The sequence below is a fragment of the Peromyscus leucopus genome, chromosome 2 (assembly GCF_004664715.2).
Source record: "Peromyscus leucopus breed LL Stock chromosome 2, UCI_PerLeu_2.1, whole genome shotgun sequence".
Lineage (NCBI taxonomy): Eukaryota > Metazoa > Chordata > Mammalia > Rodentia > Cricetidae > Peromyscus > Peromyscus leucopus.
The window spans coordinates 104,044,273-104,069,370 of NC_051064.1; the positions used below are offsets into that span (position 1 = coordinate 104,044,273).

Consider the following 25,098-nt stretch of genomic DNA (forward strand, 5'->3'; position numbering starts at 1 on the left):
TGAGTGTGTAACCATGGTCCATGGAGTATGGACCTGAAGGGAGGCACCACTCTAGGTCACGAGATTGAAGCGGGACAGGATTCCTCATTCCCCACATGCGGTAGACATTGCAGGAGCTGGGCAAGACACTGATCTCAGTCAGCCCCAGAGCTCTGACAGACAAAGCTGAGTGGAGCCTCGATGCTCCCTCCATGGGCCTGGAACCCAAGCGAGGGAAAACGATTGGCCTTCAGGAACGGTTATGGCACGGCGTCACTCAAACTGACCCATACAGGAAGGCAACATGGTCTTGCAAGGACCCTGTCCGAGAAATAGGATATCTTGGGGGCTGATTGCCCCAGCTAGGGAAAAATGTGGGAGTTGAGGGTAATTCTGAGAGGTCAGTTAGACAATGTTCCTCTGCGTCATGATCGCAGTTTTTACAGGTATCCCTGGAGAGCTACCCAGGTCCCCTGTAAAAGGCAGATGATTTTGTTACCTGTCATGCAGGGAGCATTTGAAAACCATCTCTCAAATACATTCTTTGTCTATGTTTTCTTTTCTCCTACATTCATACCTTAACCTGAGTGAACCAAGAACTGGGGAGGAAATGAGTGGAAATAGGAGCAAAAAAAGTTGACAAATAAACCATATCTCCTCTGCTTGATGATCCAAAGTAGAAGAAGAAATAGACTCCATGTGACATGGAATTTTTTTGTTGTTTTGGTTTGGTTTTTTTGAGACAGGGTTTCTCTGTGTAGTTTTGGTGCCTGTCCTGGATCTCACTCTGTGGCCCAGGCTGGCCTTGAACTCACAGAGATCCGCCTGGCTCTGCCTCCTGAGTGCTGGGATTAAAGGCATGTGCCACTGCCACCCAGTCAGGACATGGAGGTTTTAATTTACATTGCTCTGAATATTTTCAATATGTGAAAAGAGAAAATCTGAATAGCTCTCTTGTCCCAGGAGGAATGGTTTGAATGAGACGGTGGAGGGGGAAACTGTTTTTTTTTTTTTTTTTTTTTTAAGTGTCCAATTAGTGTAATAAGCAAGCTCTGACTCCTAAGGAGAAAAGAAAAAGAAAAGCAGAAAGGAAGGGAGGGAGCGAGGGAGGGAGGGAGCAATCGAGCTAGGGACTTAACTTCAAGGTGGGCCTTCTCCCAGCCTCCCAGTGCACAGGCTGCCTGCTCTCATCTTCTTAGGCACAGGCTGCCTGCTCTCATCTTCTTACGCGCTGGCTTCGGGTTTCTGTGTGGTGTTCATTCCCAAACCTGTTTGTCAGGCATGGCCATTGTCTCCTACTCTGAATTGAGGAAGTAACAACTGGGCATTGATACTTGAGTAGCTCATGGGACATGGGACTCCATACCAGCTGGTTTATCGTCTATCTTTGTGTGTTTCTCAACCTATCCCTCTTCAGGGCTGCCTATTTATTTCATTATCCAAGGAGGAAAATTCAACTTTTGCCATTTGACTCCAAACATTTAAGCACCAAGTTCTGTCTGCCTTGCTTTCTGATTATTTTTGTTTGGGGATTTGTTTGGTATTTGTTGTTGTTATTGTTGTTTAGTTTCATTTTGGGGTTGTTTGGTTGGTTGGTGGTTGGTTGGTTGGCTCTGTAGACCAGGCTGGTCTCGAACTCACAGAGATCCACCTGCCTGCCTCCTGAGCTCTGGGTTTAAAGGTGTGTGCCACCACACCTGGTCCTCTAATTATATTTTAAAATTACATTTGTTTACTTTGTGTGTGTTTGCATGTGTGTAAATCAGAGGACAATTTGCCAAAAAACCAGCTCTCTCCTTCCACCCTATGGAGCCTGGGAATTGAACTCAGGTCATCAGGCTTGGCAGCAAGTACCTTTATTGGCTGAGGCATCTCAATGACCCCTCCCTGACTTGATTACTAAGTTTTTCTGACATCAGTTCATTTTTCTCCATCCTCACTGCACTGGCTCATTGGACAAAGCATCCTTCCCTCTCGTTTGAGGTACTACAGTGGTCTCCACCTGGATTCTTTGCCTCTGAGGTAATTTGTTGATTCTTCTTGTTGGTGAGACAATTCATGAATTCTTTTTGTTGGTATCCATATAAAACAAAAATTATAAAACAAACATGTAGTGCATGTTCTGGATGCCATAACTTAACACTAAACTCTACAGATAGTACCCAAATACAAAACAAAAATCCTAGGGCTAGGAATGTAGCTCAATGAGAGAGCCCTTACCCAGCACGCTAAGGCTCAGGTTTCAATATCCACCCCCATTAAAAACAAACAAACAAGGCCTAGCCCTACAAAACCAGAGCCTTGCTTATGAACTTCACATTCAGTGAGCAGAAGGCAGACATTAAGCCAAGAACAGGTTCCATCCTAGGAGTTAAAGGACTCAAAAGCTGTTCCGTCAAATATCCATGGGAGTTTTTGTGTGTGCATTCAGGGTATGTCTGTGTTGTGTTAGTAGAAATACAGTATATTCATCCAGCAGGATTAGGGGAATGTGCTTTGGTCAGTAATGAAAAAGCAGATGGGCTAAAGTAATAGCTTAATGGTGGAATGCCAGCCTAGAAGGCTTGAGGCTTCAACACAGACAATTACAAAGATAAATAGACTATAATCGGTTTATGCTTTTGCAATACACAGTTGAAATGAACTAAAGATCTGCCTAGGCTGGGTTGAATAGGCAACAGTCCCATCTCCATGCTACAGGCCTCACACCCTCCTTCCATATTAATAATGCCCTTAGGAGAAGAGTCGTGTGCAAACAAAATTAACTGAATAAGGAATAGAATAACCTCCAGAACTTTCTGGGGAATGAAAAACATGTATGTCTCCATATATCAACCACAGACTTGTAACTAGTGTAAATAGACCAACTTTGTTGTGGAGCTGGAATTCAAACGTAGTGCCTCATGCATACTAAGCAAGTGCTCTACCCCTGGGCTACATCCCCAGCACAGGTATTTTTTAATGCACTATTTTTTTTTCTAGCAAATCACTTCCTTAATTAGATGACATGAAACTTGACTTTTTTGGTGGCTTTTTAAATTAGCTTAGGTAGCAATGTAGTATCTCGATGCCTGACTGCTTTTCTGCCTTTAGCAAATAATGAAGGATCCAGTTTGCCCATGGTGGGTGAGGGAGAAATGAGGCTGCGTGCATTGTACATGCTGGGTTTGCTTTTGCAATCAGCAATGTCTTCATCTGGCAGTGGGAAACACAAACTATGACTTATTATTATACCCCATGGCTGCAGGTAAGCGGAGAAGTACTGTGCTTTTGAGAGTCATTCAGAGATCCACATGTCAGAGCTGGCATTCTCTAGACTGTTGCTGGACACTTCATCAGAGCGAAAAGAGAGGAACTGGATAAATGGAGTCTTTTACTGCCTCAGCCAGAAAGTGACATGTCACTTCTGCTCTATTTACTAGCTAGCTGCATGGCCTAGATTAGTTAGGAGATGGGAATTGGCAGGAAGTAATGCCAAATACCTAAATCATTAGGCACTTTGTTCAGAAAGCCTGCCTCACCAACACTGCCGGGTCCCCAGCCTCAGTAAGTGTTATGGTCACGTGCCTTCTTGGCATATCATATTGCACACATTATTATGCCTAACTAATCATTGCCTAACCTTCCTGGGTCTTCTCCATGCCTAAAAGTCCCTTGGCCTTCTACTTCACATGGCAAACTTCTATTTCCCTTATAGACTTTCAGTACTCACAAGAAAACACTGGTATGAACTCCAAATACCCCTGGTTTTTTCTGCTCGGCATTCTTCTGTAAGAGCACTCGGGCTCCATAGGAACTGTGAGGTCAGACAGATGTTAAGGAGAGTAATTGTGGTGGTTGAATGAGAAGGCCTACCATAGGCCTTATATTTGAATACCTGGTGTCCAGTTGATGAAACTGTTTGGGAAGGATTAGGAGGTGTGGCCTTGCTGGTAAAGATGTTTCACAAAACCCCCAAAGATGGGCTTTGAAGTCAACATCCCATGCCATTTCCAGTTAGCTCTCCCCTACCTCGTGCTTGTGGATCAGATGTAAAGTCTCAGCTACTGCTCCAGACCACGCTGGCCCACCTGCTGCCATGTTCCCCATCATGATGGCCATGGACTCTAACCCTCTGAAACTGTGAGCCTCCAATGAAATGCTTTCTTTTATAAGTTGCCTTGATTATGATGTTTTGTCACAGCAATAAAAAAAAATAACTAAGACAGAAGTTGTTACTAGGAAATGGGCAACTGCTGTGATAGGCTTGACCTGACTATGCTAGAATTTTTTTGAGCAATGTGCAAGATTTGGGGACTTTGGGCTAGGAAAACAGTTGAATGCTGTAAGTGGGTCTTAACAGGCAGGTCCTAGCAGGATCTTGGAAGGTAATAGTACTGAGAGCAACATGGGCTGTGGAGGACCAGTTCAAGAGTTCAGAGGGATCAACATTCGCAACTAGAGATATTGTGATATTTTGGAAAATAATCTAGCTGGTTTTTTCCTTTTGTCCTAAGAATCTGCCCGAGGTGAAATTGAAGAGTTTGGAATTAATTTCATTTGTAGAGAAGGATTTTTTTGTTTGTTTGTTTTTTTTTTTTTTGTTTTTTTTTCAAGACAGGGTTTCTCTGTGTAGCTTTGGAGCCTGTCCTGGATCTAACTTTGTAGTCCAGCTGGCCTCGAACTCACAGAGATCTGCTTGCCTTTGCCTCCCGAGTGCTGGGATTAAAGGCGTGCAACACCACGACCGGCAGTAGAGGAGATTTTTAAGATTGCAGATCTACAATGAAAAAGATCAAGTGGAGGCAAAAAGAAATACAAAAATGAGGCTGTAAGAGAGAGAGAGAGAGCGGCGTTGTGGCGCACGCCTTTAATCCAGCACTCGGAGCAGAGCCAGGCGGATCTCTGTGAGTTTGAGGCCAGCTGGGACAAGTGAGCTCCAGAAAGGCGCAAAGCTACACAGAGAAACCGTCTCCAAAAAAAAAAAAAAAAAAAAAAGAAAGAAAGAGAGAGAGAGAGAAAGAGAGAGAGAGGAGGAGAGGAGGAGAGAGGGAGGGAGGGAGGAAGGAAGGAAGGAAGGAAGGAAGGAAGGAAGGAAGGAAAGAAGGAAGAAAGGAAGAGAGAAAGGAAGAAAGAAATTCAAAAATGTACTGTTTGAGGAGAAAAAGGATACCAGAAAATTTAATGTTGGAGCTTTGGTTTGTGCTGAAAAGGATCAGGAGAAATGGAATATATGGAGTGACTCCCTTAGTGCAAGAGTCCACCCAGCTAACCATGTAACTTGTAAAAGGTTTTCCTAGTCCTGAAGATTTTTGAGTCCTAAAAAGCATCAATAAGTCAAAGCATAAGCAAACATAGCTCAAGGATGGGGCCGGGTTCCATCCCAAACAGGCAGCACAACTTGGCAGCGTTAGCCACATAGTCCTAGCTTTAGAATCAAGACGGATGCAGGGGTAAAGGGATTGCGGAATCTTCCTCCACAGTGGAGGAAATCTGTGGAGGCCTGGTGTGTGGCAGTGTAGTCCCTTCGTGGAGGCCGTGAAAGGCTGTTGCATAGAGCTGTGAAAGTGAAGCTGGATTGTGTTGGAGACCCCAAGATATTGGAGATGCCTGGGCAATGGGATATCTGCCCAGGAGAGCTTCAGACAGCTGGCAGTGCGGAGCTATCTAAGCCCTTCAATATTTGGACACAGAGCTACAGGATTCGGAGTTTGGACGGCTGGGTTTCATTCTTGGTTTTGCCCAGTGTTTCCTCACTCTGCCCTTAGTCTTCCTTATGGAATGTATATTCTGTAGCACTTTATGCTGGAAGTATGTAGTTTGCTTTTTGACAGGAGGTTACAATTAAGAGATTGCCTTAAGTCTTAGAGACTTTGGACTTTTAAACTGTGTTGAAACTGTACCTATGAGAACTTTTCAAGTTGTACTGAATGCATTTTACATTATGATGTGGTCATAAGACTATGTGGGCCAGGGAGTGGATTATGATGGTTTAAATGAGAATGGACTCCCATAGGCTCATATTTTTGAATGCTTGGTCCCCAGTTGATAGAACTATTTGGGAAGGATTAGGAGGTGTGGCCTTATTGGAAAAGGTGTGTCACTGGAATTGGGTTTTGAGGTTTCAAGAGCCCATGCTATTCCCAGCTAGTGCTTATTGCTTATTTCTCCTTCTCTCTCTCTCTCTCTCTCTCTCTCTCTCTCTCTCTCTCTCTCTCTCTCTCTCTCTCTCCAGCTCTCCCTCCCTCTCTCTTTCTGTCTCACACTTGTAGATTAGATGTGAGCTCTCAGCTACTGCTCCAACGCCATGCCTGCCTGCTGTCATCCTCCCTGTCATGATGGTCACAGACTCAAACTTCCTAGAACTATGAGCCTCCAGACTAAAGTTTTCTTTTATAAGTTGCCTTGGTCATAGTGTTTTGTCCCAGCAATTTAAAGTAACTAAAACAGCAGTGCAAGAAGACCTCACACATCTTGTTATTGTAAAAGAAAACTAAAGGTTTTAGAAAATAAGTGTTAACCAGAGAAATCCAACCAGGTGGTGGTAGTACACACCTTTAATCCATGAGTGAGTTCATGGCCAGCCTGGTCTACAGAGCAAGTTCCAGGACAGATGAGGCTGTTACACATAGAAACCCTGTCTCAAAAAAAAATAATAAATAAAAATAAAAATAAACAAATAAATAAACGAAATAAGAATCCAGCCCACAGAGAGTAGAGATTCAAAGTTGGGGTTAAAGATCCAGAGGTTAAAAGTGCTTAGAACTTTTGCAGAGCACTGGAATTCAGTTTCTATTATCCATGGAAGCCTGCAGCCCCCTGTAACTCCAGTTCGAGGTCATTTGATATCTGCTCCCAGCCTCAGCAGCTCCTGAATACATGTGATGAACATAAACATAGGTGTACACTTTTAAAAAAAATGACCAATGTCATCAGAAGACATTGATCCTAACAAAGGAGCTGTGTGAGTCTGTAGTGACTTTCAAATGGTAGATGATATAAAATTGCTAAGTGCTGCTTTGAGGTTGGTAAGTGTTGAATAAATGAATTCGATTTCAATAAAAATAGAATATGGTCATTTGCATGACATTTTATAGGAAATAGTTGGAACGTAGGAAATATGTTCACTTGCTGTGGAAAATACACATAATTAGGATTTTTAAACTTCTAGATCAGGCTTATTGTAAAATGCATTTGAGCTACAACAGAAGGATTACTATATTTAAAGAAGAAATTCCTGATGACCCAATGTTAAAGTCGAGATGAGTTTGGTCATTTTTTTTGTTCAGTCTGTGCTGTCTATACCCATTCTGTCTGAAGGAGGGAGGACACAGCAGAGCCGGCTTAAGCTCTGTCCAAGGCATCTGATGCTTTAAGATGATCATTAGGGAATTGCTATAACATGCTTATACTCAGTTAGCCTCCTAAGACTCAATCCAATGGAAACTTGGTTGGGCTTTGTGAATGAGTACAAAGGAAATATTTACAGTGGTACCACATGTGCATCTGCCTGAGCAATACAGGTTCCTATGGTTATGGCACCTGGGAGGCTTCCAATAGTATGGATGGAATTCACATTAACCTGGCTCACTAAAGCCCTCTTTATCATACCCAGCCTTGGGATCTTTTTCTGTCTTAGAAATAAGTTCAGCAGCTTGAAAGTGTATCAGAAGAAGGACCTGTGCTCCTGTGAAAGCAATTCTGGGATCATCTAGCTTCAAAGCTTGGGTTCCTGGTACCGGGTGAATAAAAGCAAAATGTTGCCCGTAAATGGTCAATTGAGCAGAAAAGCAGAAGTAATGGAATATTACAACCATAAAAGAAGTTGGGAATGCTGGCGAGAACACACATACGGCAGAATGAAGAAATGCAAAATTAGCTAAAAACAGAGGCAGTTGTAGGAGCCTGCCTTCTGACGGAGCAGCTCAAATGGTAATGAGTCTACACAGTTTAACTAGAGAATCCTGGGATGACAGATCCAGCAATATATTTGGGAAGAGAAAGGAAGAAAACTAGATTAGTTGAAAACTAATCTCCAAGGCAGCTCAGAGGGGACTTACAGATGTAGAATCTGTAAAAGAAATACGTTGGCAAATGTTGAGGATTTAGTTTATTTTTAAATATCATGTGTCTTTGTGGGAGTATGGGCACTTGTATGTGGGTACCCATGGAAATGAGAAGAAAGCATCTGGGCCTATGGAGCTAGACCTGCAAGCCGTTGTGAGCTGCCCAATGTGGGTGCTGGGAACCAAACGTGTATCAGCTGCAAGAAGAACTCTAACCATTGAACCATCTCTCCAGCCCCTTGTGTTAGTGTTATACAGGACTGTCCTCTAAGGCAAACTGCTGCCATCTTTAGGAGTTCACCTGCGCCTGCTTGCCAAAGATCCTCACAGCTGGGATTGCTGACTGTTGACCTTACCTCTTGGAAAGAGGGGATGGGAAAGGTCATAGGACCCTCACCTGAGTATCCAGCCTCCCTTCAGAACCAGCTGTATGAAATTCTACCCTAATTGCACACGGCCTCGGCATCTCTGGGAAGAGCTAGAAGATATAAGTAGGGAAAGATAAGAGGAGGGGATACCATCTACACAGCCATGGGGGTTTCCTCACAAAGGCTGGGTGCCAACCTTCCAGTGTGGTCGCTTTAAAGTCACCCATGACCCCTCACTCATTGCCCTGTAAGAAAGCTTAATAAACTCATTCGTGTCCCATAGCCAAGTTTGGTGGAATCCACCCTGGCTTGCCATTGGGACTGTAGGAGGAGGAAGTAGATGTCATCTACATCTCCCTAAGGGAAGGAATTTAGCAACATGTGGTTAATTTTGATTACTATTTTATTGGATTGAGAAGTGCTAGGAGAGTTAGTATAGCCTCTCTCCTTCCTTCCTCCTTCCTTCCTTCCTTCTTCCTTCCTTCCTTCCTCCTCCCCCTGTGTGTGTATGTATGTATATGTATATATGTATGTATATGTATATATGTATGTATTTGTATGTATGTGTGTGTATGTACCTGTGTGTGTGTGTGTGTGTGTGTGTGTGTGTGTATGTGTGTGTGTACACATGGAGGTTAGAGGACAACTTATTAGAGTTGGTTCTCTCCTTTTATCAAGTGAGTCCCCAGAATGGAACTCAGGTGCTCAGCTTTGGTAGCAAGTACCTTTCCCTACTGAGCCATGAGGGCTATAGATGTAACTCGGCTAGCAGAGTGCTTGTTTAGTATTTGTGAGGTCCTGGGTTCCATCCCCAGCACTTTGTACCCTGGATATGGTGGTCCATACCTGGAATTCTAGTACTCCAGAGGTGGAGGCAGGAGGATCAGAAGTTCAAGGTCATTCTCAGCTGCATAAGGAGTTCCAGGTCAACCTGGGCCACATGAGACTCTGTCTTAACAACAATAACAAAAAGTGCAGTTTGGCCAGAAAATAACTCATTTAAAGTTGTAGCATAGACTGTGAATGTTAAAGAGACGAAGGCCATTAAAAAGAAGTCAAGGAATTTTCATCAGGAGAATAAGAACGATGCCTTGGGACATCTCAAGAACTGGCTAGACCTCACCTGTCAGAGGTTCAAATATATGGAAAGCAAACTCATGGGAAAGACCTTCCCTTGAGAGGAAAACAGCACCGAGGCCTCCGCTTCCCCAGATGTGCCCAGGCCGAAGTTGGTTTGCCAGACTTTGTTCTGCCAGTCTTGGCTGCCCAGGCAGGCAGAGGCCAGCGAGCTGTGACTCAGAGCTGTGAGGGGGCTGCCGCCACTGAAGCTGGCGACAGACTTGGGGATTTTGCACAACCAGGCACATGGAGGCCCCCCGCCCCGGATTTCAAAGGGGAGGTCCAGCGTGTAAGACAGGATCTGAGTCCCGCTAGGCTGTCCCTGAGGGTGGTGTGTGAAGCTCTGAGGTTGTCACTTCGAGGTAGAGCCGAAGAAGTCGGAGATGCCAAGAACATGGCACATCTTAGGGATAAAGCTGCAAGTGGTGAGCAGAACCAGCCCGACAGAAAGGGCCCGTGGGATTCCATCAGTGCAAGTTGTAGCATCACACCATGTACCCTCGATGCTGGACATAGGATTTACTGTTTGCTTTGATGAATCTGGGGCTCACCTTTGTCTAAACCTTCCTTTCTATCTCCCCGTCCCTACCGATTCCTCCCTTTTCAAATAAGAATGTTTACTCTGCACTGCTGTATTGGGAATGGTTAGCTTTCTAGTTTATAGGAACTCATGGCTAAGATTTTGTCTCAGAAGAGACTTAGAGCCAGGACTTTTGAGCAATGCTAGAACTATTGAGGCTCTGGGCACTCTTGGCCTGAATGCATCTTCCACTGTAAGATGGGCATGAGCCTTATGGGGGCCAAGGTCAAAATGTTCGGTTTGAATATGAAGGGGTCTCAAAGGCTCATGAAGGTGTGGCGCCCAGCTGCTGGGGCTACTGAGGAAGATTCTGAAAACTCTAGGAGGTAAAGCCTACCCAGAGGAAGTAGGTCATTGGGGACATGTCCTTGGTGGCCAATATCTTGCCCATGGTCCTCTCAGTCATTCTTTCTGCTTCCTATGAACCACGAGTTAGGTAGCCTCTGCCACATGCTCTTGCCTCACTCTGGCCTTAGAATCAATGGAGACAAGGACTGTGGACTGAAACTGTGAGTCATGCAGGTAACTCTCCCCTTTACGTTGTTTCTTTTAGGTATTTGGTCATGGCAATGAGAAAGTTTAACACGAGAAGCTTAATCATTTTAATTGCCTTTTAGTCTAGATAATCTGTATATTGATGATAGGTGCCACTTACTAGCTTGGCTTCAAATGCAACAATTGCCCAAAGACTATAATTCATACCAATCAATGATGAGATTGCCATCAATTAATTTAATTAACAATTAATATTAATTAATTATTTCGGCTAATTGATCTAAATGTGTACTCAAATGCCATACTTCACTATAGACTCATATAGTCAGGAAATATGCCAGAGTCTGAATGCTAACTAAAGAGATAAAACTGATGGGCATTGCCTAAGATGGCAGAAGAAACAGAAGAATGAATGTGTGTCCACATTTGCCAAATCTTCAGTGTCAAAAGTTGAAAGATGGTTTCTCTCAGTTCAGTCCTCCAAGAAGAAAGATCCCAACTAAAAATGTGAAGGGCAAGCGATTCATGGAAAGGAATGCATGCAAAGGACAAGAAGGGAGGAATAGAAAGGGACACACAGTGCAGTCCCCCGGGAAGGAGAAAGGACCTTGTAGAAAGAGTTCTAAACTACAGCCCAGCAAGGCCAATGCACGTGCCCTGTTCTGCAGTGCGGGAGAGCTGTCATGCATTGGGAGGAATGGACTAGCCCTAGGACCCTTCCTGCTCAGTCATTGGCTAGGAGCAGCATGGCTACACATGAACTCTGTGATAGGTCAGAATATGAAGTGGCTGGGCATGTTCAGCCAGCAGGATCTTGGAATGAGAGATCTGGGTGGCACATTCAATGACCTGTTATCTTCTCCTGTGTTCCACAGTTGCATTTCCCCCATCAATGATGAGACTGCCATCAGTCAGAGAATTTGTGGAGTTGGAGAGGTGAGAAGTGGCTGTGGCTTGTTCCTTTGTCTCTCTGATCTTTCAGTATTTACCCCAATGTCTGGCTCCGAGTTCTTTGTTATAAGACCTTTAGGAATTCATGTTACACATACTTAAGTGCCTTCATAGTGTGAGAGACTGTTGGGGGTCCAGCTCCAACCTGCTCCCACTTTTTGAAGGGTTCTTTGGTGGAGGAGAGATGAATGAGGAAATATTAGGTAGAAAGATAGAAAGAGACGACGAGGAGAAAGACAGAGACACAGGATAGCTTCAGGAGGACCCTGGATCAAGACCCAGTCACCCAGAGGTTTATTCAAAAGGGCTTTTTATAATATACCAAGGGAAGAGGCAAAAGACCTCGCTCATGCAAGATCAAAGCACATCGTACAGCCAAGTGTAGACACTTCCAAACACCTGGTAACCATGCCCGTGGTCAAATCATCCCCTTATGCGGCCTTGCTGGGTCAAGCAAGCTCAAATTCTCAGACCCTGAGTGAGTTCTCACTAGGAAGCCTCTGTGAGTTTCCACATCATAGAAACACCAGAATAATAGTTAACTGAGTATCCGGGCACTGCAGCCCCACCAAGCTGACGCATGAGTGAACCACCACAGTGTCTGACATCATTTCTGGGATGGGATATTATTTTTGAGTCACTGTCTTCGTTCAGGAAGTGATAGTTGCAGATGCTACTTCTTGGCTTTCACAAATAGATTCCTCTTACCGAACTAGCTAAGGGTCTAAACAGGTCGAGCCATGAGAGTCGATCCTTTTCTCACTAAGAATTGGACTGGGCTCTGGGACAGTAAATCCTCTATAAATTGGACTTTAACCAAACCGCGTATCTTACAGGTCCAAATCCCAACCTTAGCAGAGGACCACAAGAGCATCTTAGGTGTTCTGGTGACAATGCCAGCCCAGAAAGTTGTCAAGATGCTCTCACTGTGAGTGCTTGCTCCTGAGCACCCTCTCGGCACAAGCCCGCGACTTCCGACTGTTGGCGCTCACCGTGAATTTGCAGGCGTCTTCTCTTTTGGACGTGGCCATTTGATTAATCATTGCCCCCCGGGTCTGTTTCTTCAGATGCAGACACTGAACAATGGACATACACTTTTATCTGAGGAACCACCTTGGCCCTCCTACTTCTTTCCTGCTTGTTTCTGGTTACAGGTGCTAAATGAGATGCTCACTCAGTACCTGGCCTTCTGTGTCCCCCGTCTGTTAACCATCTCTGTATCTTTCGGTCGTTACAGGAATGTGCCCAGCTCTTGGGTGTTAAGCGTTGTTGCCTGGCCTCTATCATTTTGGGGTTTTGTCATCCCTCTGGCTCTGTGACAGGATCATCCCTGGACCATGAGGAGAGCCACCCCTGTGATGCAGTCGCCAGCACTTACAAAGTGACCTTGGAGACTGGCCTGTCCCCTGCAATGGAGACAAGCCTCTGGTGGGCTTCCTGACATGGTGTGAGGAATCTGTTAGAGGTTTCTTCTTTGCTACCTACCATGATAGCTCCTGAATTTTCCTTCATCCAACATAGCGCCATCACTTTCCCTGGGCACATGGGAGACACAATACAGTGGACTTTACCCCCATCCCAAGGGAGAAGGTGGCAGTGTCCTCATAACCATGGTAAATCCTGTAGCCCAAAATGATGCTTCAAGGCAAACAGGCTCTCTCTGTCTCTCCCCCTGCCTTTTCATCATCCCCCTTTCTCATCCCTCGGTAGAACATCGTAGAACTCGGACGTAAAAATGGCGATGTGACTCAGAGGCAGAGCGCTTGTCTAACATGAGTTTGGTCCCCAGCCCTGAAAAAATTATAACAAAAATAGGAGCTGAGAGAGGGTTCAACAGTTAAGAACACTTGCTCCTCTCGCAGAGGAGCTGGGGTTGGTACCCAGCATCCACAGGGCAGCTCACACCTGCCTCACATTCAATTCCAAGAGATCCAGTGCTCCTTTATGGCCTCCTCAAGGGCCAGTCATGACGTATGTGTGGTGTACGCACTCATAATGAATGAATGAACGAATGAATGAATGAATGAATGTTTAAGACAGGCTGAAGGATGTGGCTCAGTAGGTTAAGCACTGGCCTTGCAAACCTGAGGACCTGAGCTTTGACCTTCAACACCCTTGTGAAAAGCAGGCTATGGCAGCTTGCGTTCCTAATCTCCGCTTTGGAGAGGTGGAGACAGGGGGATTCCTGGGGCTTGCTGGCCAGTCAGTCTGGTCAAATCCGTGAGTTCCAGTATCAGTGAGAGACCCTGCCTCAAGTACAAGCTAGAAAATATTTGAGGAAGATACCCAACATCAACATTTGGGCTCCACATGCCTGTGTACAGGCTTGTGCTCTCACACATGTGCACAGGTGTATACCACACTTGCACACACACAGAGACCATTGTAAAAAGGTAAGAACTTTGAAATAAGTCAATTAATTATCCTTTTTAAAAAATGCTTTTCTTTACTTTTTTTTTAACCTACATGTATGTGTCCATGTGAATGTATGCCATGTGTGTGGGTTCCCACAGAGGATAGAAGAGGGCATTGTGTCCCACCACACACATGGCAGCTCACAGGTGCTGGAGTTACAGGAGGCTGGACAGCCTGATGTGGGTGCTGGGAACCAAACTTGGGCCCTGTGGGAGACCAGCAAGAGCACTTAACCACTCAGCCACCTCTCCAACCCCCAAAGGAACATTTTTTTTCACTCTTTTATGTGTATGTGTACATGCTTGTGTGCATTTCTGCGCACTCTGTGTGTACAGGAGCCTACAGAGGCCCGAAGAAGGCGTCAGATGTCCTAGAATAGAGCTACAGATAGTTGTGAGCCACTGTGTAGGTGTTGGGATTCGAACCCCTATCCTCTGCTACAGCAGTCAGTCACACTCTCCAAATACTTCAGTGTAACAAGACTCTTCTCCTCTGCCAGGTTGTGTCAAACCATCGGCAACAGTGTGCCAAACCTCATGCCCGGGATCTTTCCTCCACTGGGAAATCAGAAGAAGAGGTTTCACATCTAGTTTTACTTCCTGTTTTCGTTTTTTTCCTGTGTTTTTGGTTTTACTTTTGTTGTTGATTTTTCTTAACTGTGTCGGTCTTTAGCCTCCGAGTAGTGGACATCAAACCCAAACCAAATGTGTAAAAGAAGTTCTGGAGAGATTATGGGAGAAGGCAAAGATGAAAACCGCAGGAGCGGGGAGGCAGACTGAACCAAACCAGAAGCTAGAAGAGGGAAGGGGAGAGGAGGGGAGGAAGGGGGGGGGGGGGGGGGGGGGGGGGGGGGGGGGGGGGGGGGGGGGGGGGGGGGGGGGGGGGGGGGGGGAGAGGAGGGGAGGGAAGGAGAGGGGAGGAGAGGAGAGAGGACACAGGAAGAACTCAGGCTGCAGTGGCACTCTGAGAATGTCTTGCCTGGGCACTTGGCAAAGCCTGCCCATTAGAGGAACGTTGTGTCTGGCTGAAATACCCTCTGCACTGTGTTCAGACATTGCTGAGAACAGAGTGGGTGGGGTGGCGAGGGAATGGCCTGAGTGTGAATGTGCAGATCTGGAGGAGAGCTGCTGGTTAGATGTTGCTAGTCAACAACACTTCATAGAGCATGCTGTTTTGGACAGAGATCTGAGTAACACTCCCACAAGCAAATGTAAGCACAGAAGCAGAGACAAAAGAAGCCAAGGGTGCAAGGCCAAATGCACAGTGGAATGGGAGCTAGCTGAGAAGCATGATGGGTGAAAAAGCAAGGACACTCAATTAGATAGGATGTGTAGGTTTCAGTATTCTGATGCACCGTAGAGTTACTACTTAACAATAGTGTATTGTGTACTTCAAAATAGTGTCTGCACACAAAGTATTGGTATAATATAATTCTTATGTAATGTTTACAGGTATCAATTCACCACACCATATCCCATAAATATATATATTGTTATTGTGTGTAATAACAAATATAAGGCAAAGGCATGTGTACATTTCACCTCAATTTTCGAGTGTATGGGTGTAGATAACTGGTTTAATGTTACAATTGGCCTGAGCAAGTTTGAATGAAGAGATATGCCTATTTATAAGAATGGTCAGAGCCATCAGGCATAGTGGCACACACCTGTAGTCCCAGCCTGTGGGAGACTGGGCAAAGAATTGAAAGATCAAGGCCAGCCCACAGGAGTCTCTCCCTACCCCAAGACTCTCTCTCTTTTTCTGTGTGTGTATGTGAGTGTGTGTTGTGTGTGTGTGGTGTGTGTGTGTGTGTGTGTGTGTGTGTGTGTGTGTGTGCCTTTCTCACTTTCTTTCTCATACGCACACACAACACCCTCTCTGGGCTGTGTCTCAAGGAAGACAATGGCCAACATGTAGAGAAATTGCTTCATTGGTTTCTCTGAAGCCACCTTGTCCTTGTTCATGTCCACCCTTTTATTTATAAATAAATTTACATTTATTTCCCTATTCATTTTCATAGCTGCTATGACGTGGGATGCAAGAGAGCAGCAAGAGCTAAGTTGCAATGAGGTTTCCTGGGGAGGCGATTTCTATTCACCTCGGAGACAGAGGGGGAGGCATGTGGTACCGAATCCAGTTCCGTGAATGGAACAGTTTAATTGGCGTTGTTCATAGACGCATGGGTGAGGGGTTATCTACAGGAAGACAGCCTTCAAGCGTGACACCTCTCTAGAGCTCCCTTCCCCCAGCAACTGTTACTTATATATCTTGGGAGAGAGGTGGGGTCTCACCAGCCAGTGAGCCCTCTCTCCTTCCTCAGAGGAATTATCACCGAGCCTAGCCTGGTGAGGGTCTCCTACAGGCAATCACAGTCGAGCTCTACAACCCGGAAGCTGGTCCAGTTGGTGAGCCAAGATAGATGTCAAGAGCAACCAAGGTCCAATCTATAAAGACTTAGAAACCAAGGAGGAGCTGAGCTGGGAGCAAGGCTCACGGGCTGGAGATCACAGCCTCCCCACCTCAGCTCCTGAAAGACAGGCAGGACACTGGCTTGGTGCATTATGTAGTCAGATTACTTTTGCCTGGTGTCTTTCATTTTCACCTGCTCTGCCTCAGGAGATGGGCTCACAAAGTATACAAGTCCGAGCAAAGAGCCCAACGCTTTGTGCTTTCTCCCCTTTCTGGCCCTTGACTTATTTGGTGAGGTTCTTGAACTTCTCTTTCAAGCCACACATGCAGCCTCAATGATGTTTGGGTATAATTTTTCAGCCCACACTTTCTAGACTGTCTCCTGCAAGTGCTAATCCCGTGTGCCCTGTGTTACCGGAAAGTCAGATGCAGAACTTGAGCTGCTAGTCTCCACCACCTAAGCCGATGCGTCTTTTACCTGTGGTATCCTCTCCTGTCCCACATTAGATCAGGAATGCATTCTCTCTTACGCCAATTGAATGCATTACCAAGAGTTTAAAAAACTTAGCATTATTAACATTTATATAGCCCTTGGGCCGAGCCTTCCACGAAGAGTATTTGTGCATGTTACCTTAGCAAATCCTCCCAATAGCCTTTAATAACAGACTTCTGTGTGTCTAGAGACAAAGTGCCTGGGATTTAGCACATTTAAATATCGCCTCATGGTTCATGATTGCTCATAGGTAAAGGCCCTTGGTGCCAAGCTTGGCCACCTGAGTCCCATGCCTGAGTCCCACATGGTAGGAGAGAACTGACTTCCATAAGCTGTCCTCTGACCTCCACATGTGTTCTGTAGCATTCAAACACACACACACACACACACACACACACACACACACACACACCGAAATAAATACATTTAATAATAAAAAAAATCTCTCATGCTTTTTATTTTAAGAAAGGGTCTCTATGTAGCTTAGGCCAGACTGATATTTCTGATTGTCCTGCCTCAGCCTCCCAAGTGCTGGCATGGACCACCACCACATCTGGTTTTTCCTCATGTTTTCAGTAGCTCGTCCAGTTACACAAAACTGCAGTGAGGTCATTGGACTCGGGCCCCTGCTCTCTTGCCTCTATAGAAAACCTAACTCTGTTGTGTCGGTCTCCGGAAACTCTCACAAGTTCAGCCCTTCCTGTGGCTACAGCTTTACACTATTATATATCAGAGTCCTAAAAGTAGGTGATTTTACACTGAACCTGGTGGCCACCTGCTGTGCCCTTGACAATGTACCAAGCCTCCCCTGCCTGGCATTCTCATTGGCAAAGAGGTACCTTTCAGCCATGTGACAGGTCAGTTATAGAGTTCAAACACCGTAACATTAAAGAGAGGGAATAAAGACTCGGATAACCCACATAAATGGGAGGGATCCATGGCTCTCTTGTCATTATTCTTCTCTGTAGGAACTCCAGGGAAACATTTTCACTTTGTCTAACACAGAATGCACTAACTTTCTCCATTGTTTTCAGAATTGTTTTCCAACAAACTAAACTTACTGGGCCATTTCCCTGCCGAAAATCCTCTGCATTCCTGTTCCCTTTCGACTTGACATTGATGCCACACTGAGGCATTCGATTAAAATGGAATTAACCTCTTACAAATGGAATCATAAACGCCACACCTTGATGCTTCTGATGCCATTGGTGCCCTGTGTGCCCTGTCTCAGGACTTGCCTCACCTTATACACAAAACCTCTGGTTTTTCAAGACCTGACTTCTCAGGATATTCTCCTCAAGTCAAAGTCAAGCTATAGCCCGAGCTATTGAGCACGTTATTAACAGCATTAACCAAGCAAAGCTCGAAGTTCCTGAGATGTAATTACTTACTCTAGGGAAAGATCCACTTTTGAATAAAAATCAAATCCAGTGCCCTGTGCTATGTCTGGTACATTGTAGATGCCTGTTATATATTGTGTGATAGTCAAATGTAATGCTCTTATAATTAACACACTTCACCTTTTCCCCTTTCTTATCCCCTCCCCCCGGCAGTCACATGTGCCCCACAATGGCCTCAAACTCCCAATGTAGCCAAGGATAATCTCAAACTTTGATTTTCCTCCTAAGTGATGTGCTTATAGGTGTGGGCCTCCATTCCTGGTTTATATTGTACTGGGGATTGGACACAGGGATTCTGCATACTAAACAAGTCCTCTACCAACTAACAATGCTTCTCCAGCCCCACTTAACTTATTTTAATCCTATTATCATAATATATAATTATAATGATTGAATACAAGAGGCTGTTTTTATTAGGAGTAGTAAGCCTTATTACACCTCTGCAAGAATTTCTCCCAATTGTAACTCAACCATCCATATTTTTTAAAAAAGGCTAAAGTAAACACATGGCTCATATTTTAAGAGCAAGATAATTATATAGACCATGATAATGACCCATGGATATTGGTAAATCTGTTGCAGCTTGATAATTACACTCCAAGGAGAGTTCAGATTAGACTGTTCCTTTTTTTTTCTGTAGAAGCTACAATTTAGAGTCTTCCTTAAAACCTGCAATGAAAGGACCTCTTCGGAATCAGAAAGACTAGAATTCTCAAGTTCTCGTAGCTTTCATCTCTTTCTCTCTTTTTTATGTGGCAAGAACAATCAATTCAGTTTTAAAATATTTCATCAGTACACTGTTATTGTTTTCCAAATTCTCTGAAAAACAGTTGAAGAAAAGTAACAAGAAAGGATTGTTGATCTGAAACCTGGACAACTGTCATCACAGCTGTGTGTGTGTGTGTGTGTGTGTGTGTGTGTGTGTGTGTGTGTGAGAGAGAGAGAGAGAGAGAGAGAGAGAGAGAGAGAGAGAGAGAGAGAGAGGATTCATTCACCAGACTTGACTTCAAACAACATTTCACTTAGAATAATTTGCTGTAGGTGTTGAAGTCAATAGCAAACCCGCCATTGGGAATGGACTTGAGGCAAATGCGGCAGCGTTGAAGTCTGGTCCACTCGCTCACTGCCTCCTAGGACTGACCCCTGAAGTTCTGCTGGCATACTTATTATTACACTTAATTATAATCATCATATAATTCTCTCCTAGTGAGGCCTGACCCTTATCTGTCAGGACATTTATTGTATTTTTCCCCTGTATCCTCAATGCCTTTATATATCTATTGTCTAGAATGTAACCGACCTTTAATAGATGTTTGTCAAGGAGACGGTACTCATTTGGATAAATATATGTTATGAACCTTAATGAAGGAGTCTGGATACAGCACTCGCTGAGGCTATTCTTGGCTCTTGCCACTTTGAAGACTATCCCTTTCAAAGTCCCTCAGTTCTATGAAACCGGGCTCCATTTAAATTTAAGATGCATGAAATGTAAATCAAAGGAATAAAGTTTAAAATAAAAGTGAGATAGTTTTGACAGCAGAATATTGTGGGTGGGAGCTGAGAGAGAAGCACTTTCTTGCAGTGCTCATGATGAAAGAAACTGAAGAAAACACTTCTGAGTTACATTTCCAGATCTTTAAAAGATGCTCGCTCGCTCATAGGCCAGAGGTCGCTTTCATCCTTTGCTCTCCAAATAGAGACACAAGGATATTAAACCCATGCAGATTGCAGTAGATTAAAAAGTCTACTATATCAAAATCAGTGAAGTACATATAGTCATCTTCATCATAGAGCAATCTACAGCCCCAAATGATACTAATTTTAAAATGTTGGGAAGAAAAGATTTCATATGATAGACCGTGGTTGATATTGTGAACTTGACAAGATCTGGGATATGTAGAAGGCAAGCCTCCAGGCACACTTATGAGGGATTATCTCCATTAAGCTAGCCTATAGGCATGTGTGTTAGTGTTCTATTGCTGTGAAGAGACACCATGACCATGGCAACTCTTATAAAGAAAAACATTTAATTGGGGCTGGCTTACAGTTTAGAGGTTTAGTCCATTATCATCATGGTGGGAAGCATGGTGGCATGTAGGCAGACATGGTGCTGGAGAAGGAGCCAAGAGTTCTACATCCAGATCCATAGGCAGCAGGAAGAGAGAAAGACACTGGGTCTGGAGTGAGCATCTGAAACCTCAGAGATCACCCCCAGTGACACACTTCCTCTGACAAAGCCACACCTACTCCAACAAGGCCACATTTCCTAATAGTGGCACTTCCTATGAGCCTATGGGGGTCATCATGTTCATTCAAACCACCACAGCATACGTATGGGGGTTTATCCTGATTCTATTAATGAAGGTGGGAAGCACTGTGTCTTAATTTGCTTTCTGTTGCTGTGACAAACATCTTGACCAAAGCATCTCGGAGAAGAAAGGGCTTATTTCATCTTGTAGCTTACAGTCTATCCTGAAAGGAAGCCAGGGCAGGAGCCTGGAGGCAGGAACTAAGCAGAATCACGGAGGAGCACTACTTACTGCCTTGCTCCCTATGGCTTGTTCAGCCCACCTGCCCAGGGCTGGTACTGCCAACAGTGTTGGGCCTTCCCACATCAATCATTCATCTAGGAAAGGCCCCACAGACTTGCCTACAGGCCAGTCTTATACAGGCAATTCCTCAACTGAGGTTTCCTCTTTCCAGCTGACTCCAGCTTGTGTCGAGTTGACACAAATACTAAAACATATTAAGCAGTACACCCTTCCCCTGTGGGTGTCCCTTCTCCTGGCTGTGATCCTGGAGTGGGTGAGGAGATGCACTCACTGAGTTCTGCTCCCGATTGTGGATGCACTGTGACCAGCTGCCTCACTGAGTGCTCTGCTAAGGCGGACCCTGTCCTTGAACCATGGGCTGAAATAAGCCTCTTCTCCCTTAAGTGGCTGTGGTTGGGGGTATTTTTTAATCACAGCACCAGGAAAAGAGATAAAGTGAAGTGTTTATAAGGTGAACTTCATATTAGTAACCAGTTAAAAACAAACTGAGGCAATACTGAGTACATTCACAGCACTGACCAACCTCTCTCTAGTCTCTGAGCATTTTCTATTGCTTCAGAGGGATATGTGAGCCTGTGGGGCCATTGTGTCCAGTGATGTGAGCCCGTGGAGCAGCCGCGTCCAGTGATGTGAGCCTGTGGGGCAGCTGCGTCCAGTGATGTGAGCCCGTGGGGCAGCCGCGTCCAGTGATGTGAGCCCGTGGGGCAGCCGCGTCCAGTGATGTGAGCCCGTGGGGCAGCCGCGTCCAGTGATGTGAGCCCGTGGGGCAGCCGCGTCCAGTGATGTGAGCCCGTGGGGCAGCCGCGTCCAGTGATGTGAGCCCGTGGGGCAGCCGTGTCCAGTGATGTGAGCCCGTGGGGCAGCTGCGTCCAGTGATGTGAGCCGTGGGGCAGCTGTGTCCAGTGATGTGAGCCCGTGGGGCAGCTGCGTCCAGTGATGTGAGCCCGTGGGGCAGCTGCGTCCAGTGATGTGAGCCCGTGGGGCAGCTGCGTCCAGTGATGTGAGCCTGTGGGGCAGCTGCGTCCAGTGATGTGAGCCTGTGGGGTAGTTGTGTCCAGTGATGTGAGCCTGTGGGGCAGCCATGTCCAGTGATGTGAGCCCGTGCGGCAGCTGTGTCCAGTGATGTGAGGCTGTGGGGCAGTCGTGTCCAGTGATGTGAGCCTGTGCGGCAGCTGTGTCCAGTGATGTGAGCCTGTGGGACAGCCACGTCCAGTGATGTGAGCCTGTGGGGCAGCTGTGTCCAGTGAGGTGAGCCCGTGGGACAGCTGTGTCCAGTGAGGTGAGCCTGTGGGGCAGCCACGTCCAGTGATGTGAGGCCGTGGGGCAGCTGCGTCCAGTGATGTGAGCCCGTGGGGCAGCTGCGTCCAGTGATGTGAGCCCGTGGGGCCGTTGTGTCCAGTGATGTGAGCCTGTGCGGCAGCTGTGTCCAGTGATGTGAGCCTGTGCGGCAGCTGTGTCCAGTGATGTGAGCCTGTGCGGCAGCTGTGTCCAGTGATGTGAGCCTGTGGGGCAGCTGCGTCCAGTGATGTGAGCCTGTGGAGCAGCTGTGTCCAGTGATGTGAGCCTGTGGGGCAGCTGCGTCCAGTGATGTGAGACTGGGGGGCAGCTGTGTCCAGTGATGTGCTGGCCTTAGCCCCGTCTACCCGACTCTTGGTTTTGCTCTGGGGATTTTCCTGACCCGTCTATGAATGGAACCATACAGTCTGTGACCATTGTCTCTAGCTTTTTTCACTCGAAGATCTGGAGGTTCACCTGCCTTTTGGCAGTAGTTGTCTTCCGTTTATGGCTGAAAAATAATCCACCATGTGTGCAGACTGCCACGGGCCTCTTGGTTCTTCGCTCTGTGTCTGTGGGAACAGGACTGCTCAAATACTGGGGTACCACCCTGAATCACTTTAATAATGAGTATTTGAGAACATTTTGAGGACTAGTAACCATAATTTTGGGGTAGAGTGATTAAGAATAACTTATTTTATATTATTTAGAACATTGAGCCTAATCAGACCAGATTCCATTTCTTCACATGCCTAATTGGATTTTTAAATGAAATCCTGTAACATACTTAGAAAAATATGGGTGGCACCTGGTAAGTGCTGAATTCATGATTTTTATTTATTTGTGTGTGTTGTGTGTGTGTGTGTGTGTGTGTGTGTGCGCGCGCGCACACCAGAAAAGGATATTGGATCCCCTGGAGCTGGAGTTACAGGTGGTTGTGAGCCATCTGAATTGGGTACTGGAGATGGTACTGTGGTCCTCAAGAGCAGCAAGTTCCCGTAAGGGCTGAACCATCTCTCCAGCCCCTCCAGGATATTTAAAACCCCTATTACTTTAGTTATGTTTAAAACATTTTCCTTTAATGCATTGCATGCTTGAGTTATACAGGCTTTTTCTTTTTCTTTTTTTTATTTTGTTAGTGTATTTTCATGGGGCACACTTAAGGCGAACGATCCCATTTACTAATGGTCATTCCAGCTGGTGCCAGTCAAATGCTACTAGATTTTGTGGATCTCACTTTTCTCCTTCCAAGTTTCAATTCAAATAATCAAGGGACTTATTCTCCTGCTCTCTGCCACAAAGCTTGCAGTCTTTGTTTCTGCTTCGATTTGTGTTGCAAACACAATCTGCCAGGTTGTCCATCTTAGGGGACATGACCAATGAAAAACAATGATTTCTTATACACAACTAGGAAATCTGTTATGCTCAGGTCTTATGAAATATACCAAACCTTTCCCCGGAATCTTTTCTTCTTAGATAAAACCTCTTACGTTATTTTTCCTGGATAACTTAAACTTTGCCAAATATGCACATCTTGGTGTATTAGAATTGAGGCCAGGAGTTCTCCCGGCTGTGCAGTGGTGCCTTGGGGCGCCCGGGTTTGGGAGGCGAGGCCAAGCGCAAAGAGCCAGGGCAGCGTAGGCTAGGGGTTCGAGTCCCACCACCACACCGCATCCGAGCTCAGGCAGGTGTCATGGGGGGGGAGGGGCGGAGCATCGGGGGCGTGGCTGGGCTGGACTGGGCGTGTCTCCGGGCTCCGCCCCCCTCCCGCGTCGGCGGCTGCGGCGCCTCCCCCGCCCGCGCGCCCTTGCTCCGCGTCCGGCCCGCCTCGCCCCCGCGCGGCCTCTCCGCTTTCTCTCCCGCTTCGCTCCGGCCTCGCCGAGTCTGCAGCGGGGCGCCGGGAAGATGGCGGCGCGGGGAGGCAGCGCGGGGGGCGCGGGCCTGGGATCGGGACCCTCTGCTGGGACGGCGGGGGAGGCCGCGGAGCCCGCGCTGCGCCCCGGAGAGGTGGCCGCGCTGCACCCCCAGGAGGTGGCCGCGCGGTTGCAGCGGATGCGGCGGGAGCTGAGCAACCGGCGGAAAATCCTGGTGAAAAACCTGCCCCAGGACAGCAGCTCCCAGGTAGGGGCACCGGGCTGGGGCGAGCGGGCTGGGCTTGGGGGACACCGCAACCCGGAGGAGTCCATGCTGGTCCCTGCGCCTGGGCGAGGTAGAGAGAAGAGGAAGGTATGAGCGCCGAGCCCAGAACCCTTTGCCTCGACGAAACCCTTCTGCTGCCTGCAAGGGCTGCGAGTTGGGAAACTGAGGCTGGGAAAGGCGGAGTCGCTCATGCAGGGTCGGGTGGGGGGTGGAGTGGGATCCGGGGCGGCTGCCGCCACGCCTGGCCGGGACTTTGTGTTCCCTCCAGCCCACCGCGGCTGTTGTAGGTGAAGGCGCGTGGAGGGAAGCTGGGGAGCTCAGATTTAGGGGACTGGCTTCCGGAGCCTCTCTCGAGAAGGGAAGGGGTCCCGCGTAGGGTGTTGGGGACTTGGATTGCTACGGGGGCGGGGTCACGGGAAAGCTGGGAGAGTTCTGCTGCAGGAGCACTTGACCAAGTTTGTATGAAACAACTTTGCTCCGCTTGCTAAGGCCGCAGAGAACGGAGGTGGATACTGCGCCGGAGACTCTTGCAGCCTTTTGCCAAACCAAGTATGGCAGGATATGTTCCTCAGTGGCTTGCGCGGAGTTTAAAGTTAAGCTGCTCCGCGCCTTTAATCCAGATTAACTGTTGCTTCTGGATTAGAAAGCCTGGATCGATTTAACTTTTATTTTCTGATTGCGAAAGTTAAAAGCTTATTGTAGGAGATCTGGAGAATTTGGAGGATTTACCTGGGGTTCATATTCATTCATTCTCAGTCACAATTTCACCCCCACCCCCATTCTCTCTCTCTCTCTCTCTCTTCTCTCTGTCTCTCTGTCTCTCTCTCTCTCTCTGAGACAGCATCTCAAGTATCCCAGGCGAGGCTTGAACTCCTGAT

General features: G+C 46.5%; 2 protein-coding genes across 2 annotated transcripts in view; one reads left to right on the forward strand and one right to left on the reverse strand.

Annotated features, from left to right (window-relative positions):
• Positions 1–21,361: 21,361 nt before the first annotated feature.
• On the reverse strand, positions 21,362–23,755 carry LOC114693779 (cysteine-rich PAK1 inhibitor-like). The gene is made up of 2 exons (XM_028870325.1): positions 23,751–23,755; positions 21,362–22,370 (listed from the first exon to the last, which is right to left on the reverse strand). Exons 1-2 carry the CDS (start codon positions 23,753–23,755, stop codon positions 21,362–21,364), a joined length of 1,014 nt encoding a protein of 337 aa, XP_028726158.1.
• Positions 23,756–23,986: 231 nt separating this feature from the next.
• Raver2 (ribonucleoprotein, PTB binding 2) overlaps positions 23,987–25,098 on the forward strand; it is a 77,569-nt gene continuing 76,457 nt past the window's right edge. Inside the window, exon 1 of the mRNA XM_028870243.1 lies at positions 23,987–24,202. Coding sequence (XP_028726076.1) covers positions 23,987–24,202 — 216 coding nt within the window. The remainder of the gene's footprint in view (positions 24,203–25,098) is intronic.